The sequence below is a fragment of the Protomyctophum parallelum genome (genome assembly GCF_964188405.1).
Source record: "Protomyctophum parallelum genome assembly, chromosome: 6".
NCBI lineage: Eukaryota > Metazoa > Chordata > Actinopteri > Myctophiformes > Myctophidae > Protomyctophum > Protomyctophum parallelum.
Window position 1 is genome coordinate 16478972 of NC_139701.1, and position 18903 is coordinate 16497874.

At 43.0% G+C, this 18903-nt stretch overlaps 2 protein-coding genes across 2 annotated transcripts; both read right to left on the bottom strand.

The window, feature by feature from the left end:
• Window positions 1-7985: 7985 nt before the first annotated feature.
• Window positions 7986-10463, bottom strand: LOC310860507 (uncharacterized protein). The gene has a single exon (XM_083767458.1). It carries the CDS (start codon window positions 10460-10462, stop codon window positions 8456-8458), a length of 2007 nt encoding a protein of 668 aa, XP_083623584.1. The 5' UTR covers window position 10463; the 3' UTR covers window positions 7986-8455.
• Window positions 10464-13702: 3239 nt separating this feature from the next.
• Window positions 13703-16201, bottom strand: uts2d (urotensin 2 domain containing). The gene is made up of 5 exons (XM_083767147.1): window positions 16094-16201; window positions 15873-15977; window positions 15750-15787; window positions 14907-14997; window positions 13703-14188 (listed from the first exon to the last, which is right to left on the bottom strand). The coding sequence occupies exons 1-5, from the start codon at window positions 16191-16193 to the stop codon at window positions 14163-14165; spliced, it is 360 nt and encodes a 119-aa protein (XP_083623273.1). The 5' UTR covers window positions 16194-16201; the 3' UTR covers window positions 13703-14162.
• Window positions 16202-18903: the final 2702 nt, after the last annotated feature.

The following is an 18903-nucleotide window of genomic DNA, read 5'->3' on the forward strand; positions in this document are numbered from 1 at the left end:
AGTTGAAGTTCGAGCAGCTACAAGAGGTGTGTGTGTCAAGTAAGATCCCAGCTGAGAAAGCGACCAAAAAGCACACGCTGATCAGAACAATAAGTGAAGCAGTCGATGGAATCATCGAAATTGAAGATGAGGAAGTGGCACATGCATTCTTGGACCGTTTAATAGCATGTGCTGAAGACAAAACACAGAGAGATGACCAAGCACAGCGTGAAGGGGAAAAGGCCAGTCAAGACGCTGCAGCATTGGCCAGTCTACGAGGACAATATGCAGACCTGCAGCTCAGCTTCCAGGCCTCTACAAAAAGATTGGAGGAGGAAATGGCGAGGCTGACAAACAGAATGAACTATCCCAGCCAGGGGCCCAGTCCGCTAACTACCTCGTCAACAATACAGCCACCTGAGGTAACTATACGCAGGGAATTTAGAATTAATGGCCAAATTGGGGAAAAGGGTCAGAAAGACAAGTTGTCATATTCTAATTTGACCCATCAAATTGAAATGGGACGGAAAAGAAATCACTGTGAGGCTGAAATTATTGAGGCCGTGGTCAGAGCCATTAGCCCAGGTCTAAGCCTCCGTGATATGCTAGAGCTCAAAACAGACCTCACCCTTCCCCAGCTCCGTACAATTCTAAAGGGCCACTACAAAGAGGATAGCTCCACAGATCTCTATCACAGGCTGATAAATATCACTCAAGAGCAGAACGAGTCCCCACAGAACTTCTTATTCAGGGCAATTGAGCTCAAAGAGAGACTCCTGGCTGCATCAAGAGAACCAGGCGATGATGAACAGTACAGTCCTGCATTGATACAGAAGAAGTTCCAGAGAGCTGTGGGTACAGGGTTAGTTAATGATAATGTCAAATATCAGATCAAAAGCTGCCTTGATGATCCCACAGTGACTGATGATGTTCTGATTGCTAAAACCAATGAAGCCGCCAGCCTGGAGTCGGAGAGACAGCAAAAATTCAGAAAGAGCAGCAGAGAAGCTAAAGTGAGGGAAGTAAGAGCTGAAGTGCAACCAGTACAAGAAGCGTCAGTTGGAGCAGTGGGTGGGCGTGAACAGTCATCCTTCATACCTACCAAAGACAAAATGGCTAGAGCACAACCAACAGTGACTCACAAAGAATCAGAGCTCCATCAGATCATCAAACAATTAAAAGAGGAAGTCGCTGAAATAAAGGGTGCCATGCAAGAGTCACACAGGCCGTCCCCCCAGCACCGTCCCATTAGGAAACGGGGCTGCAGAGACTGTCAGGACAAGAACAGAGGGGAAGAGTGTGACCATTGTTTCAAATGTGGACATAGTGGCCACTTGTCCAGAGGATGTAGGATCCGGAACAAGCCCACAGACAGGTCAGAGCAGGTCCATATGTCATCTAACACTGTAACACCCCTCCCATCCCCCTCAGTTACAGAATCTAGCCAGAGTCAGCACCCAAAAGATGTCTACAAGCTAATCACCGACAGCATTCAACATCTAGAGGCAAAATTGGCAGCTAACACACAAGACAAGAGAAATGAAGTCGTCTGTGTCAGTCTCCTCTCCCCAAAACGAAGAGCAAAGTTACTTAACCTGATTGGAAAGAAATACACCATCACTTGCCAGTTGGATGGAGTGAAGACCAGAGCGTTGTGGGACACTGGGTCACAGGTATGTCTCATGAATGAGAAATGGAGACAACAAAATATGCCCCATACCACAGTTAGGAGTATATCGGAGATCCTGGGGCCTGGTACGTTAGATGGGAGGGCAGTAAACCAGACATCAATCCCTTTCTCTGGGTGGGTTGAAATCAAGTTCAAGTTACCTACAGAAGAGGCCACACAGTTAGAGCTTTTAGTGCCAGTTTTAGTAGCTCAGGAAGATGGGGTGGCGGAGGAGCCAATCATTGGGTTCAACGTGATTGAATATCTGTTGGAGAGAGGCATAGAACCACCACATGTGGTAACAGAGGCAGTCAGCACAGCATTCTCCTTTGATTGTAAGAAAGCTGAAGTTTTTGTAAAAGTGATGAAGAGTGGAGAAGACAGACTAGGAGAAGGCACAGTGAAAGCAGGGAGAGAGCTCACAACTATTCCAGCTGGTCAAACAAAAGCTATTAAGTGTAGTGTGAGAGCAGGTCCACTCCCTGATTGCCAGGATGTCCTGGTCGAGCCAGATGTCCATCTCCAGTTGCCAGAGGGGTTGGAGTTCAAGGAGAGTGTAGTGAGTCTACAGCGAGGTCCCTGGTCCCGCATCACCATCCCTGTCACGAATAACACAGCACATGACATCTTATTGCCACCAAGAACTGTACTCGGGCAAACTCAGATGATCAAAACTGTGTACCCAGCTGACACAAGACCAGTCGAAATAATCCAGACTCAAACAATGATACTCACCACTAACCAAACATTGACAGGAGAACAGAGGACGGAAACGGAAAACAGGAAAAGCGCAGGCAGTGATGACGTCTGGGACCCTCCTGTCCCCCTTGATCACCTTCCCCTAGAACAACAACAGGAAGTGAGACAGCTACTGAGGGAAGAGAGAAATGCATTCTCTCGTGATGACTATGATGTGGGGACCATACCCTCACTACAGCTCCAGATTCGTCTCAATGACCCCATACCGGTAAGGCGAACCTATATCTCAGTACCAAAACCACTCCATAAAGAGGTGAAAGAGTATCTTGAAGACCTGTTAAACAGGGGGTGGATAGCTAAGTCAAAATCTCCCTATTCCAGTCCCATTGTATGTGTGCGAAAAAAGGATGGGAATCTCCGCCTGTGTTGTGACTACAGGGAGCTAAATAAGAAGTCAATCCCTGACCGTCATCCAATACCACGCATACAAGACATGCTCAACACCTTAAAGGGAAGCGCCTGGTTTTCGGTCCTTGACCAAGGAAAGGCCTATCACCAGGGTTTCATGGAGGAGTCAAGCCGCCCTCTCACTGCATTTATTACACCATGGGGACTCTACGAGTGGGTGAGAATTCCCTTTGGATTATCATCAGCTCCTGCAGAGTTCCAGAGGTCAATGGAAGAGTGCCTGGTGGGACTGCGTGATGAGATATGCCTGCCTTACTTGGATGACAACTTGATTCACTCTCAGACATTCGAAAACCACTTAAATGACCTGAGAAAAGTCCTGCAGCGTTACCAGAGCCATGGAGTGAAATTGACATCAAGAAAATGTGAGCTCTTCAAAAATCAGGTGAGATTCCTGGGGAGGATGGTTACCGAAGATGGTCATACGATGGACCCTGCAGACATTGCCCCAGTCCAGTCTTTAAAACAGAGAACTCCCACCACCATTGGAGAAGTGAGAAAACTATTAGGATTTATTTCATACTATAGAAACTACATAGCAAACTTCTCACGTATCGCAAAGCCTCTGTATGACCTCCTCTCCACAGAAAAGGCAGTGAAAGAGAAACAAAAACGAAGAAAATCAGACAAAAGAACAAGCAAAGGGGGCCAGTTGCCATCGTCTCACCCCATTCAGTGGTCAGCTGAACATCAAAAGGTACTCTGTCAGCTAATTGACTTTCTCTCCCAGCCACCAGTTTTAGGATATCCTGACTACGAGCAGCCATTTATCCTACACTGCGATGCATCACAAGAGGGGCTGGGGGCCGTGATTTACCAGAGGCATCAGGGAAAACTGGTTGTGATCGCATACGGGTCCAGGACTCTAACTGCCCCTGAGAAAAACTACCACCTTCATTCAGGCAAGCTGGAGTTCCTGGCCCTTAAGTGGGCCATATGTGAGAGGTTCAGGGACTATCTTTACTATTCTCCACCATTTATAGCCTACACTGACAACAACCCACTCACATACGTGCTCACTACAGCCAAGTTGAATGCCACCACCCACAGGTGGGTAGCTGAACTCGCCGACTTCCAGTTCTCCATTAAATACCGACCAGGCCGAGCCAACAGGGATGCTGATGGTCTCTCACGCATGCCATTGGATATGGAACAGTACATGCAGACATGCACACAGGCAGTGGCACCAGAGGTCATAAGCAGCGTGACCCAGGCTCTGGCCATTCAGATGCATGAAAGTGAGCCCTGGCTGTGTCCTCTGACCATCTCAACAGTGTTAGCAGAAGAGAATGAGGAAGTGAGGATGTCAGGGTTGGAGCTCACAAAAACATCTCTGAAACAGGCACAAGAGGAGGATCCTGTAATTGGAGAAGTGCGGAAGTATGTCATCTCAAATCACTGGCCGAAAGGTGGAAAACAAGCCAGTAACAAAGACATTTCTGCCCTGGTAAGAGAAAAACAGAAACTGCACATTAATGATGATGGTTTATTGTACAGAAAGACGGCCAGCCGGTCACAGCTTCTCCTGCCTAAGAAGTTCCATGGGCTGATGTATAAAGAATTACATGAAGACATGGGCCACCTAGGGGTAGAGAGGGTCCTGACACTCGTCCGAGACCGTTTCTACTGGCCTCACATGCAGAGAGACGTAGAGCATCAAATAACACAGGTGTGCAGCTGTCTGAAGAACAAACGTCCAAACAGGCCAACCAGAGCTCCCCTCGTCAACATAACTACCACATATCCATTCGAGCTTGTCTCCATTGATTTCTTACATCTGGAGAAATGTAAAGGAGGGTTTGAGTATATCCTTGTTGTGATGGACCACTTCACACGGTTTGCCCAGGCCTACCCCTGCAAGGACAAATCTGCCAAAACAGCTGCAGGCAAGATCTATGGTGATTTTATGTTGAAATTTGGATTTTGTACGAGGCTCCACCATGACATGGGTAAGGAGTTTGAGAATAAACTGTTTGCCAAGCTGGGAGAATACAGTGGAGTAAAGGGGTCCAGAACCACACCATATCACCCACAGGGAAATGGCCAGGTCGAAAGATTCAATAGGACACTGCTGGCCATGCTCAGAAACCTCCCAGAGACAGCCAAAACAGATTGGAAAGCATCCCTGGCCAAAGTGGTCCACGCTTATAATTGTACCCGCAGCGAGGCCACTGGGTATGCACCCTACTTTCTCTTGTTTGGACGGAATCCCAGGCTCCCTATTGATCTGATGTTTGGCCTCACGGCAAAAGACCAAAGCTCATCACCCAGAGGCTATGCTGAAAAATGGAGAGCTCGAATGGATGATGCTTACAAGCTGGCCTCAGCCACAGCCTACAAAGAGGGCAGAAGAGGGAAAGCTCTGTATGACAGGAAAGCCTATGGTGCAGAGTTGTATCCTGGATGCAGAGTGCTTATCCGAAAGCTTTCTGAAAGAGGCGGGCCAGGAAAACTGAGGTCATATTGGGAAGATCAAGTACACATTGTGACACAGAGAAAACAGCAAGACAGTCCAGTGTATGAGCTCAAGCCAGAGAATGGAAAGGGCCGTATTCGAGTCATGCATAGGAACCTTTTGCTGCCATGTGAATTCCTGCCAGTGGAGAATGTGGACCCCTGTACAGAAAAAAAGAAGGAAAAAAAGAAAAGCAACTCACAGGGACAAGAGAACCCAGAACAAGAACACAGTTCAGAGGATGAGGAAGAATGGAGAGGAATCATCGGATGGAAAGCAGACGACAGAGAACAGGTGGAACAGCATCTGCATACAGAGCATCAGCAGCCAGATGTCTATCCAGAGGCTGGAGCAGCAGAAGAGGAGGACCTGGATGGAGAGGATGATGCAGAGTACCAGCTGGACAGACAGGAAGAAGAGAATGATACACAAAGCCCTGAGAGGTCATCAGATCATCAGTCTGCCGAGTCTGCATGCAGTGCCAGTGACCAAGACGATGATGACCTTGACCAATCACCTGTCCGAGAGAACCGATATCCTTTGAGACAGAGAAAACAAAAGTTAATGTTTACTTATCATAGGTTAGGGATGCCCACGGTGTCACATGATTGAATAGATTGATTTAACACAGATATTAAGTACTGAGATTTGAGGATTAAGTGATTTTAGTTAGGATAAGAAAGTTTTTTTTTGTGTTGATAATGAAGTGACCCACTATGACTACAGTCTACTGCATGTTGAATTACATAGGAAGTTTTCGCTACAGTATGTAAAAGTACTTTACTCAGAGATGATGCAGATATACCCATTCTCGTGATGGAAGTGGCAGTGGAATGTCATTGTGCACAATGACACCTTCTGCAAACATAAGGCATTAAGAGGAGCTACATGTCATATGGTTTACTGAAATGGACAGTAATGCATCTTCAAGTTCTTGGACTGTTTCTGACTCCTACTTGGTTATACTCCTCCTAGATGCAAGGCATAAATACAACAGGTGGACTGATGATCGTAATGTCGGGACGCCATTTCATTTTGGAGGGGAGAGTGTAGGATAAGCCAAAGCCACCCCCTATTTTTTGGTTGTTTATTTAATTATAATTCATATTCTACTCAAGAATTCTACTAATGCAGTTAATGACATTACAAGTCAAATACTTAAAAAGATACAAGTTCATGCATAAGTGTATTTCATTTTGTCATTGTTCTATGTAATGTTTAATAGTCTCAAATACAAATAGTCACTGTGTTTCTGCCCTGCCAATAACAAAACAGAGCGATTGCTCCTCTAAGCCACAAGGGGGCAATATACTCCAGTGAGTCAGCATGTTTCTGCCAGTCAGGCAATGAGGAAACCAGTACATCCTGTATATGGTGATTGTGCATATAAGCTGGACAACATGTGTCTCACTCATTTTGTGTGTTTAACTGTCTTGTTGCAGGTGAGATATAAGAGAGTGGGTTAATTTAGACATACTGTATAAAGTAGCTGAACAGGGGATATGTGATAGTGGGAAAAGGTAGCCGTGTGTCTCCACAATGTTTTAGAGTACTGTCTGTAGTCAGGTTTTGCTTAGCAGCTTAGCAGCTTAGCTAATAGCTAGCAGCTAATGCTAACTCTGTGATAGTGACTGCAGGAGGCCCCAAGCTACTATACTGTCTGTCTGATGTTATTGATAATAATTCCAACTCACTGTGATAGTAATATGCTATTGTGGAAACAGAACTATTTGGTGTCATGTCTTTTTGTTATTTTGTTTAAACTGAATGTGTTATTATGTATTATTTTGTTATGTCCAGTGAGTCAGCATGTTTCTGCCAGTCAGGCAATGAGGAAACCAGTACATCCTGTATATGGTGATTGTGCATATAAGCTGGACAACATGTGTCTCACTCATTTTGTGTGTTTAACTGTCTTGTTGCAGTTCCTTGATGTCCAGTAAAACGGTCATAAAATCAAACCACACTGATATGGACTCATTCATTGAAGTGTGTAACACATACAACCTGTGAAATGGGCATTCTGCATATAATACTTTTGGTATAGGGGGATACTAGGGGGCATGTGTGTCATAGGCTCAATATGTCAGTTTGTCACCTCCCCTTTCACATTAAGGATGCTAAAATTATTACCCAAGAAAGCCTGGCTTGATGTTTCCATTGGGGTCCTGTGTATTCAATTCATCGAAACATTTAAAGATAAACAATAACACTATAGCCTACACTACTGACTGGACACTACTAAGATAGATACACTTACTGAATGTCTGAACATAGGCTATACACACCGACAAATATGCCTAAAATAGCAGATATATGGCTATTTTGGGAAGTACTGAGTTAATCAGGCTTTTACTGTTATGCTGTATTAGGTTTTTTCAGTTCACTTAAACTGCTAACTTAACTTAACTTAACTTTCCTCTTCTGCCCCGGATTTGAACTCGGTTTTGCTGCAACTCCTGACATTTTTACCATTGAGCTAATGGAGCCTGCCTGCTTGCTCAGGGGATAAATTAACTCTCATGTGTCTATAGGTGAGACATGACCTTTGACACGATCTAAATGTCTCAATAGAAGAGCAGGGAGACCAAAAATACAACCACCTCAATTGTATAAGTTATTGCATTAACATACTCTACCATACAGATACATACAACATTATATTTTATTCATAAAAATAATTAAGTTATATACTGACGCTTTAATTATTCTACAGAATGTTTGCATGTACAGTAGAATACAGTTAAGAACGTTATTGTACAATGGAAAACTATTTAGGAATTAGACTATATCATAAATGTTATATCAATACATTACATTTCTTGCACCATTTCTGGCAGCTTCACGGTGCAACTCTTCTTGCAGTTGAAGACTTAAGGCTCATTCATAGTCTGGATTGGTGAGGTGAGGTTTGCTCTTCACCGCGGCTCGTGACATCATGTTGTAGTTCGGGGGTCACCTCACCACCGAAAATCCAGACTATGAATGAACCCTAGAGGGAAGCAAATACTGTAGTTATACTGTAGCATATAGTAATATGCTACATACTGTATAAGGTTGATTCAAAAATCTACTTCTACTCTATGCACAATTCAAATTTCTTTGCAATATAATACAAAATAAAAATGAAACAACCAGGAAATATTGTATTGTAAAGCATAGACTACTGTACATAATATTGCAGTTTACAGTTCATCTTGACTTTTCTGCATCCGGCCAGATATCAACATGGGTTTCCTTTGTGCTTGTGCACTCTGTGCACCAAGCACTCGTATGGCCTTGTCAAGGCGATACACGGCATATGTGGATGCAAGAATGAGAAATACGCCTAATGCTAACAAAAGGACATGGCAAACCATGAGAAACCCAGTCAAGGCTTCATCTGAAGGCAGAGTCCACACATACACCCAGCCCCGGTGACGGTTATTATGTACATATGCAGGTCCCTGCTCAAACACCAGTTTGTCATGGAAGGGATGGGACAAGTAGTGAGTGGGATACTTGTCAGTAATGATCTCAGTATCATCAGGGATAAGCAACTCCGGAACAGTAGTACCGGTATGTAGATTCCCGAGAGACGTAGATGTTGATGGCATTGCTTTGGTGACCACTGACCTTGTGGTTGGTGGCGTTGTTGAGGTGGTTGGCAATATTGGTTTAGTGGCTGAAACATATTCAGCTGTTGTTGCTTTTTTCAGTGTGGAAACTGAAGGGGTGGTAGGTGGTGGATCAGTGTGTCTCGACGTGTGATATCTTGAAGGAAAGTAGGTCATTTCAAAATCACATGTAAGAATTTCCTCATCATTAAGAGATCCAAGTGTGCGGAGTATGTGGTAAATTGGACTATGACATAGCACATTATCTTTATCCTGAACGACCCTTTGATTGTGTCTTATCCATGCTGCAATACCTCTGATGCTGCAGGTACAGTCCCACGGGTTGACACTCAGTGTAAGAGCCTGCAGTCCTACATTTGAAGAGAAAATGTTCCCTGGAAGATTCCTGAGATTGTTGCGCTTCAGGTCCAGGGTAGACAATCCTCTCAGGTCCTTGAAGGTGTTTTCATTAAGAGACTGGAGCTTATTGTCTTGCAATAACAATGTTCGCAATGTGGTCAATTTGGAGAACAGGTCTGGATGTAGGTTCTGGAGGTCATTGGACTTCAGGGAGAGCTTATCAAGTCTTGGAAGGCAACAGAACAGGCCTAAAGGCAATTCTCTCAGCTTGTCATTGAGATGGAAGTTGAGCCTCAACAGCCCCGTCATGTTTGCAAACAGATTGCCAGGAACAGTGGTGAGGTTGGTGAAAAACAGATAGAATTCTTCCATGTCAGGCATGTAACCCATCAGCTCATCTGGGAGAGATAATAATGGGTTTTGGTAAAGGGTGAGCTTATTTAGCTTGGGCATGTTGTAAAAACTCTTTTCTGGGACGCTGGTAAGCTGGTTGGAGGACAGAGTGAGGACCTTGAGATTCCCCAGGGACCAAAACTGCTCTGGTGGAAGGCTGGTGATGTGATTATTGTGGATTTTGAGTTCCTCAAGGTTGGCAAGTTCATTAAAAGCCCTAGTTTCCAGCACCTCCAGCTGGTTGTGGTAGAGCATGAGTTTCTTAAGACGAGTCAAGGTGTGAAAAATGGTGGGCGGCAGTGTCCTCAGGAAATTTCTTCCAAGGTTCAAGAAAGTGAGGTTAGTCAGACTGTTGAAAACATCTGAGGCCAGGCTAACGATTTTGTTGCTGTTGAGGTCCAGATCCAACAAACCCTCAATTCCTTCAAACATCACTGGTGAAATGGTCTCTAATTGGTTCCCATCTAAATGGAGCTGCTCCAGTATGACTAATGGGCTGAACACCCGAGCTGGAAGGCTGGAGAGATCATTGGAGGACAGCTTGACAGACTTGAGCTGTGAAGCAACATGGAAGGCTTGAGGGTGGATTGTGTGCAGGTGGCTGTGGATTAGGCCAAAACGCAACATGAGATCCAGGTTTGCTAGACTCTCCTCATTTATGACGTTCATGCTTGTGGAGTTGAGAAGCAATAGGTATGTGTGGACATCCATTGGTTTGGGTACATCTGTGATGCTGGAGCCAACACACAGGACAGCACCAGCTGGCGTACACCTGCAGCTACTGGGACAGAGCATGCTGTGAGTCAGATATGGCAGTGTAAAAAGGAGGAGTACCAGCCACATGGTTCCTGTTGAATCAAAACGGATACAGATATTTAATCATACAAAAGTTGTTTTTCTCTTTATGCATTGTTTGATGGTTTCCCTTGCCCATACAAATGTAATTTGATTTGGTTGCTGTCTATTTGTGGAATCAATAAATACATTTAATACAAAATCAAACATCCTTGTGACTGTTCAGATACTATTTATTTCTGCTAAAAATGCAACCTACACACTATTTCAATATGAACGTGTGATACATAAGAACGTTAAATATACGTTAAAGAACAAAGTCCAAATCTTTAGATAATTCTTTGGAAAAGAAACAAAACATACTACTTGCCTCTTAAGTAAGGATCCATCACTGGCTGCATTGTATGATATTGTTATGTCTTTCTCTACGACAATAAGTGGCACAGAGGATGCACGCATCATTTCCTTTCATTTATCTGAGTGCACAATGCTCCGGTCTGAGGTCTGTGGTTTGATCTGCTCTTAGTGAGATAATACCATAGTCAGACATTCATGAGGTTTTGTGGAAGGCTCTCTTGGTCATGCAACAATTCACTGGGATAATGTACATTATTCTCTTGTTACCATGTAGGAATTGTCTCTGGTTATGGTACTAAACTAAATGAAACATACACAATTACTCAGATTTTACAGAGGCCAGTTTCGAATTGCAGCCATCCGTAGGTGCCCTTTGAGAGCGGTTTTGAAGGAGTCAAGGGATTCACATGTCTTAATGACTGTTGGTAGGGCGTTCCACATTTTGGTGGCATAGGAGCGAAAATAATTTAGACCCTTGTTTGTGCCGAATCTGGGTTGTACATGGTTAGTTGCACTCCCTCTGGTGTTGTGGGTGTGGACTTCGTTTACATTAAGGAAGTATTTAGACAGGTACATGGGTATCTTGGTGGTGTATCGAATCTTGTGGACCAGACCCATTGCAAGATGCTGTACTCTGTTGTCGACCCTAAGCCATCCCAGCCTGTCAAAGTGGGCAGGGGTGAGGTGAGTTCGGGGGGTGAGGCCAAGTAGGAGCCTGACCAGTTTGTTTTGGGAGGTCTGGAGCCTTGTTTTAAGGGCCTTTGAGGTGCTGTGGTACCAAGAGGTGGATGCATAGTCAAAGAAACCTTGTACGAGGGCTCCTGTTAAGGTCTTCAAGGTGTTTTTGTTGACCAGTGAGGAGATCCTGTAAAGGAATCTTGTTCTTTGATTGACTTTTTTGATTACGTTGGTGGCCATTTTATCACCGGAAAGATTGGCCTCCAGGATGGAACCTAGGTAGGTAATTTGATCTTTTCGTGTGATAATATTGTCACCCACTCTAACCAAGAAGCCATCTGCCTTGCTGAGATTATTATTTGATCCGAAGAGAATGGATTCAGTTTTTCCAAGGTGTAAGGATAGTTTGTTATCAGCGAGCCAGGTGCAGATTCTACCGAGTTCAGAGCTGAGGGTCTTTTCAACCTGCAGTTTGTTCCTGTCCGAGACCAGCAGTGCTGAGTCATCTGCGAACAGGAACAAGTTGCAGTCACAAGCTGATGTCATGTCGTTAACATATATTAGGAACAGTAAAGGCCCTAGTATGCTTCCTTGTGGGACGCCACAGCTCACTGGGAGGGGGGGGGACAGTGTTCCGTTCACCTCCACCATCTGTTCTCTCCCCTCCAGGTAGGATTGCATCCAGCTCACTGATGTGCTATCAAAACCAATAGCTTTAAGCTTGTTAACCAGTATGGAGTGGTTCACGGTGTCAAAAGCCTTTTGGAGGTCCAGCATGACCATGCCGCAGTATTTTCCAGCATCCACCTCGTGTTTGATGTGGTCGCTCAAATAGAGGAGGCATGTGTCAGTGGAGTGGGATGTTCTGAAACCAGATTGGAACTCGTACAGCAATTTATTAGTGGCAAGATACTTTTCAACCTGTTCATAGACTATTTTTTCCATCACTTTCGAGATGGAGCTTAGAATAGAAATAGGGCGGTAGTTGCCGGGTTCTAATTTACTCCCTTTTTTGTACAGGGGGGTTACTTTGGCCAGTTTAAAATCTTGGGGGACCTGTCCCTGTTTGATGGAGAGGTTTACTATGTGGGTGATGACTGGAGCTATGGAAATGGCTGAGTCTCTGAGAAATTTGGAGGGATTGTTGTCATGGCCAGTGGCCTTGTGGGGTTGGAGGGCACTCAGTTTTTTAAGTACCTCCTCAGTTTTTGAGCAGTGAATACATGTGAATGTCACATGCTGCTGTTTTCCTCCTGTATGATTTATAGCCCGATTACAGCTGTACTTTTGTTTAGAGTGACCCTCTCTATCTATTTTTCTCTCGTCTATAATATGTTTCTATTGTTTTCTAAATAAATGGATGTAGTTCGTATAGCTGGTGAGTCACTTATTTAAAAGCAAAAGTGGACACTTTCTTTCCCGCTGCCGTTTTGGCAGTGAATGCATGTCATGTCAACGTCACATGCTGAAGCCATTCTCCTCCTCCTGTATCATTCAGATAGCCTCATCACAACAGCTGTCCCATTGTGATATAAGACCCAGACTATGACTCAGCTCACGAAGCTTCCAAAATGCACAGTTAGCTGCATATATGTGTCATTGTAGTGCAGTTTCCTGACTTCCAGTAACACTTTTTCCCCATAATTATGTGTGTGTGTGTGTGTGTGTGTGTGTGTGTGTGTGTGTGTGTGTGTGTGTGTGTGTGTGTGCGTGTGTGCGTGTGTGTTTGTGTCTGTGCGTGCGTGCGTGTGTTGTTTTCCCAATGTTATTTTTCTCAACTAGGCTACAGTTGAACATATCTCTGCTGTTGGGAAGAAACCACCTAACTCCAAAATGTAATTCTTTCAGGAAATTAAGAAAACCTTATATTTTTTAAATAAAGCAATACTGCCTCATCAAAGTTGGTGTACTTCCATGAGAGGGGGAGATGTGGAGTTAATTGCTTTAGCAGACAGTTTGAGGGTCCAATGGCGTTAAGATATTTTTGTCCTAAGCGTTTTACTACTTTCCATTGGTTCTATTTACCTAAAAATGGAGTTAGGTGGTTTCCTCCCGACAGCAACGAATCATAACATACTGTATAACTATTAAAATTGCTTAGAAGGCAAACGAAAAAAAATAAAGAAATAACATGTGAAATTCCATTTACTGTACATATTCACAACGTAACTTTATTTTCTTTATAAAATAAAGGGCAATTCATTCCTCAAAGCAATTACATGTTTTGTAAGTATGAAGTGGTAAAATAAAAAAAAGGAAAGCAAAATAAACACTAGAGGGTGACATAATAGCACATGCTCAGTGCCAAATTACTAATCCTTTAGCAAAATTTCTAAAAAACTAAATTAGGCAGAGATGATGAGAGATCTTGGTCTCTGGTCTATGTACATTGTCTTATATGGTAAAGGATAATTTCCTGTAGTTGTCTCAGTAGTCAAGTATAGAAGTCACAACTGAAACTCAAGTATTCCCAGTTTATAATCAAATTTTACAAAAGAATGTTCTTGAACCAACAATCCTTAGACTGCCCAGGCAAGCACCACAATGTAGAATTAATAAAATAACCAATATTGACATAATGGCATAACTTGTTGGAATAGATGCAGTGGGTGTTTACAAGTGGTGTTTTATGTCATGTGGTGTGAGTCTTAAGGCTATGTTGGATTCTGCAGCTTGACTTCACCGCTGTCCTCTTTGTCTCTCCCCCCAGGGTTCAGACACAGTACTTCCAGAAACAAGCTGTAGAACAGACACAAGACATGAAATTTAATGGAAATGCCAATTGACATTATATATAAACCAAAACTACCGTAAGAACATATTGTCTTATCATGAACAATGATAGCCCAGAACCATATCCAAAAGTCAAAGATCATTCAACATTACCATTAGCAAGATTGTAATGTAACGTGGAAGAAATTCTAAATGAAACCAATTTTCTGTTTTACTGTTATTTATGATGAATTACCGGTACAAAATGTATTTTTAGTAAACAAAAAGATTACATCTATCTGTATTTACTCCCTTTGGTTAGATGAACATGAAAGATGTTAATTGTGTTGTAGTACTTTCTGTTTGGCATATTTTACATTTCCTATTTTATTGATCTACTATTCATTTAACACATAAAGAAAAAATAATAATACCATGGGCACTCCAGGAGAGACTATCCAAATTGAATATACTGGGACACTCGACTGGTCTGCACGTGTTTTATTGTTTTGCAGGGGTGACGTTTCCACTTTTCGTCTTCCTCAGTGTCTAAATGTTTAGATGTCCAGTCCAGTCGAGTGCTCCAGTATATTTGGGTATATATTATTTTGGGGTACTAGTCTCTCCTGAAATGCCCAAGTATTATTTTCTCTGATGCAAGTTGTTCCGGTTGAGCAACTTCTACCATCTACTGGCTGAAGAGCGCTGGACTTCTCTTTACCTCCATGACCATGAGGAAACTTACGTTCACCTCTCTTTTTGGGCAATGATTTGTCTGACAAGACATTGGCTGTGATGTCACTGTCCAGCGCCAAATCCTCTCTTAGAGCCTGCAGCTAAATACAAAGATCACAAGGATTGAGCTATTCTCTCTGCATCTTACAGTGCACACTGGTTAGCAAAAGTGATAAAAGTACAAATCCAAAAAATAAAACACACACACACACACACACACACACACACACACACACACACACACACACACACACACACACACACACACACACACACACGCAAACACACACACAAGAAGATTACAAACAAATTAATATGAAAGAAACAAACCAGAATAAATACATGAATAAATAAATTAATATTAATGTACATGCAAATAAACCGGTGAAATAAAAATATGAGAGGATGAGAAATGCATTGCCAAGGAAAAACAGGATCAGACAAAAATAATAATAATAAAAAATGCTAAACTGATATAGCTCAAAAATATATAAATATGCTTTAAAGATATGTAACAAACAAGTAATTATCCCTGAAGCAACAATGAAATCCTATCCCGCGTGCGTGCGTGCATGCATGTGTGCGTATGTGCGTGACTGCGTGTGCTGTAGTGTCTAGTTATAATCCAGTGCCCACTATCCGTATTCTATAATGGAAGTTGAGGAGGGAAACGGTAATGAATCATGATGCCCACATTCCACTAATTACTAAAGGCTATGCATATAATGAATAGTGAATAGTGAAGTAAGATTTTGTTCCCTTCCCTCTCAGTATAACCAGCAACTATATGCTAATTGAATAGGTAAAAATAAATGACCTTCAGGGGTCTAAGGCAAGGTGATAATAGCCTTACCTCTTCTAACTCTGCTATTTTATTGGACAGCTCAAGACCTGCAGAGAAGAAAAACAGCTACCATCAATCCACCATTAAATGTGTAATTTAAACACTTTCACTCGTTCTTTTTTCATATCTTACCTAGAGCGTCATTCCTTTGGTTAGAGGCAAAGCCTTTATGTAATAAGAGCGCTAGAATTTTACTCTCTGCGTCTGTGTCATCTTTCAGATTAAAAATGTGGTTTCCTGCAAATGGAGAATAAATACATTTTAAAATTGACACTAGTAAACAGATCGAATTGTTACACTCTCAAAGTTAAACTAACGCAGGAACGTACAGTTCCATCATGTACTGTACCCACCAGAGTTGAATATGCTCCTCCCCTCTGCGATGAGAGCTCCCTGCAACAGCAACAAGACCAAGAGTCCTAAGCCGCAATTCACAGATGCAAACCTATCCATGGTACTACTAGTTGAACAAGTGCTTCTCGATGAACTCTCCCTCAAGCAAGGTAAGCGATCCACTGCCTTTGGGTGAGAGCGAGACATGACATTTATCCCTTCAGGGCAACTGGGAGGAGTTGAGGCAGGAGGCGCTGACCAGCCCTCTGACACACTTAATCAATAGTCAGTCACCATTGTCAATAGGCCACCTATTTTGGTCGACCATGTTGTGTCTTTGTGAAATATGACAATTCTAATGTTGCATCCGGGGCCAGTAACCCTAAATCATGGTGACAGGGGGGGATGAGGTGGGGGTCAGAAGAAGTATGAGGGCATTCAATCAGCCAGTTATTCATGAGAAGCCACAGTCAGATGTTCTTGGCACTTGTGACTGCATTTCGTTTACATTAATTAGTTCCATAAATAGGTACAAGTCTTAGACGGGGAAGAAGGAGCAAAGTGGATTGATTCAATCCCTGAGTCCATAGCACGAGACAGGGCTATGTCTTTCAGTCTTGTCTGTAGCTTTGATTTGGAGCTGTCAGGTCATCAATCACAGAGACCAGCTCCACCACCCAACCCCACCTTGAGTACGGCAGTGTATGTTTGTGCATCAAGGAGATCACATGTCACATTTCTGTCTGAGTCATGGGTCTAGGGAATGAATGAATTAATTAATTAAAGTTTCACATATTTTGTGACACTTACGGAGATGCACTTTAAGGGAAATGGGGTGTCTGGCACTTTGTTTGACTTTTAGCCCCACATAAATGTTATTGGCTGCAGCTCCATTATTCTTCACAGCATCTCCGGAGCCAGTTGACAGCTACACATCTCTCATCCCAAAACCGTTCAACCCCTTGCCATTCAGCTTTCAAAAGTAAAGGATCTCAAGGTCTTGCTGGAGTGACCCACCGTATGATTGAATCCTAAACAGTGTGGAGATGCAAGCCGTTTAGGCCATAAATGCATAGTCAACTCGCACATACAAGTATACTTCTCTTGCACATACATATATATTGGTACTTCACTTGCACATACATGCATATCTCACATACACATACATGCATACTTCACTTGCACATACATACATTTTGTTACTTCACTTGCACATACATACATACATACTGCATTCGCACATATATAAATACTTCACTTGCACATACTTGTGCGTGTATGTGTGTGTGTGTGTGTGTGTGTGTGTGTGTGTGTGTGTGTGTGTGTGTGTGTGTGTGTGTGTGTGTGTGTGTGTGTGTGTGTGTGTGTGTGTGTGTGTGTGTGTGTGTGTGTGTGTGTGTGTGTGTGTGTGTGTATGTGTGTGTGTGTGTGTGTGTGTGTGTGTGTGTGCGTGTGTGTGTGTGTGTGTGTGTGTGTGTGAGAGTATGAATGTATATGCACAAAAGTATGTATATAACAGGAAGGCAATTCCTGGAACAGGAAGCTCGCAAGATGGTCACATAATTCGCCACGACACCATTTTTGCCATAACAAATTAATTTCAAATTAAAAGCTAATGGAAATGCAACAGTCAGGAACAGCCTGAGGCCTGTAATTGCTGAACTGGAGGTAGTGCAAAAATGAAGACTGTCCACTTGATTTTTTTCTTTTTTTGCAAATCAATGTCTTAAATGGCAATAGACTTTGTTATTAATTTTTTCCAAGGTTTATTGAGATGCATCGAGTGCACTACAGAGAATGATACAGCCCTGGTCCAGGGCCCTGGACCAGGGCTTACAGCGAGTCGCTGTAAGCCCTGGACCAGGGCTAGATACAGCTAGCCCTGGTCCAGGGCTTACAGCGAGTCTATCTCTGACAGACTCGCTGTAAGCCCTGGACCAGGGCTAGATACTAGCGAGTCTCTCTCTCTGACAGAGAGAGACTCGCTGTATACAGCTAGATACAGCTAGCCCTGGTCCAGGGCTTACAGCGAGTCTCTCTCTAGAGAGACTCGCTGTAAGCCCTGGACCAGGGCTAGATACAGCTAGCCGTGAGAGAAATGTCAGACTTCTAAATGACTACACTCAAGCCGTTGGCTGTTTAGCGCTATGTGATTAAATATTTGTAACTTTATTATTGCCATTGAAAAAAAATGCTGCTGTGACGATGATGATGATGAAGAATATCCGTCTTTATATAATTGGCTCAGTTATCAAACCATGACATTGTTGTCAGAAGCTCAAACACTGATTCAGATTGTAAGTGTAGTGCAATTCTTAAGACAAAGCCAGAGTTTGCAAACTAAAGTAGCATAAACACAACACCAGCGCCATAACAAATGTATACATTCATACTCTCTCACACACACGCATACACGCGCGCGCGCACACACACACACACACACACACACACACACACACACACACACACACACACACACACACACACACACACACACACACACACACACACACACACATAATTGTGCAAGTGAAGTATGTATGTATGTGCAAGTGAAGTATGTATGTATGTATGTGCAAATGAAGTATGTATACACGAATGAAGTATTTATATATGTGTGAATGAAGTATGTATGTATGTACAAGTGAAGTATGTATGTATGTGCAAGTGAAGTATTTATATATGTGCGAATGCAGTATGTATGTATGTGTATGTGAGATATGCATGTATGTGCAAGTGAAGTACCTATATATGTATGTGCAAGAGAAGTATACATGTATGTGCGAGTTGACTATGCATTTATGGCCTAAACGGCTTCCCATAGGTTTGG

Excerpts from the sequence above, each read along its gene's own strand:
- LOC310860507 (XM_083767458.1), bottom strand. The coding sequence starts at position 10,462 with ATGTGGCTGGTACTCCTCCTTTTTACACTGCCATATCTGACTCACAGC.
- uts2d (XM_083767147.1), bottom strand. The coding sequence starts at position 16,193 with ATGGATAGGTTTGCATCTGTGAATTGCGGCTTAGGACTCTTGGTCTTG. Across the intron at positions 15,788-15,872 it reads CCAAAGGAATGACGCTCTAG|GTCTTGAGCTGTCCAATAAA; the intron begins GTAAGATATGAA and ends TCTTCTCTGCAG. Across the intron at positions 14,998-15,749 it reads AAATAGCAGAGTTAGAAGAG|CTGCAGGCTCTAAGAGAGGA; the intron begins GTAAGGCTATTA and ends CTTTGTATTTAG.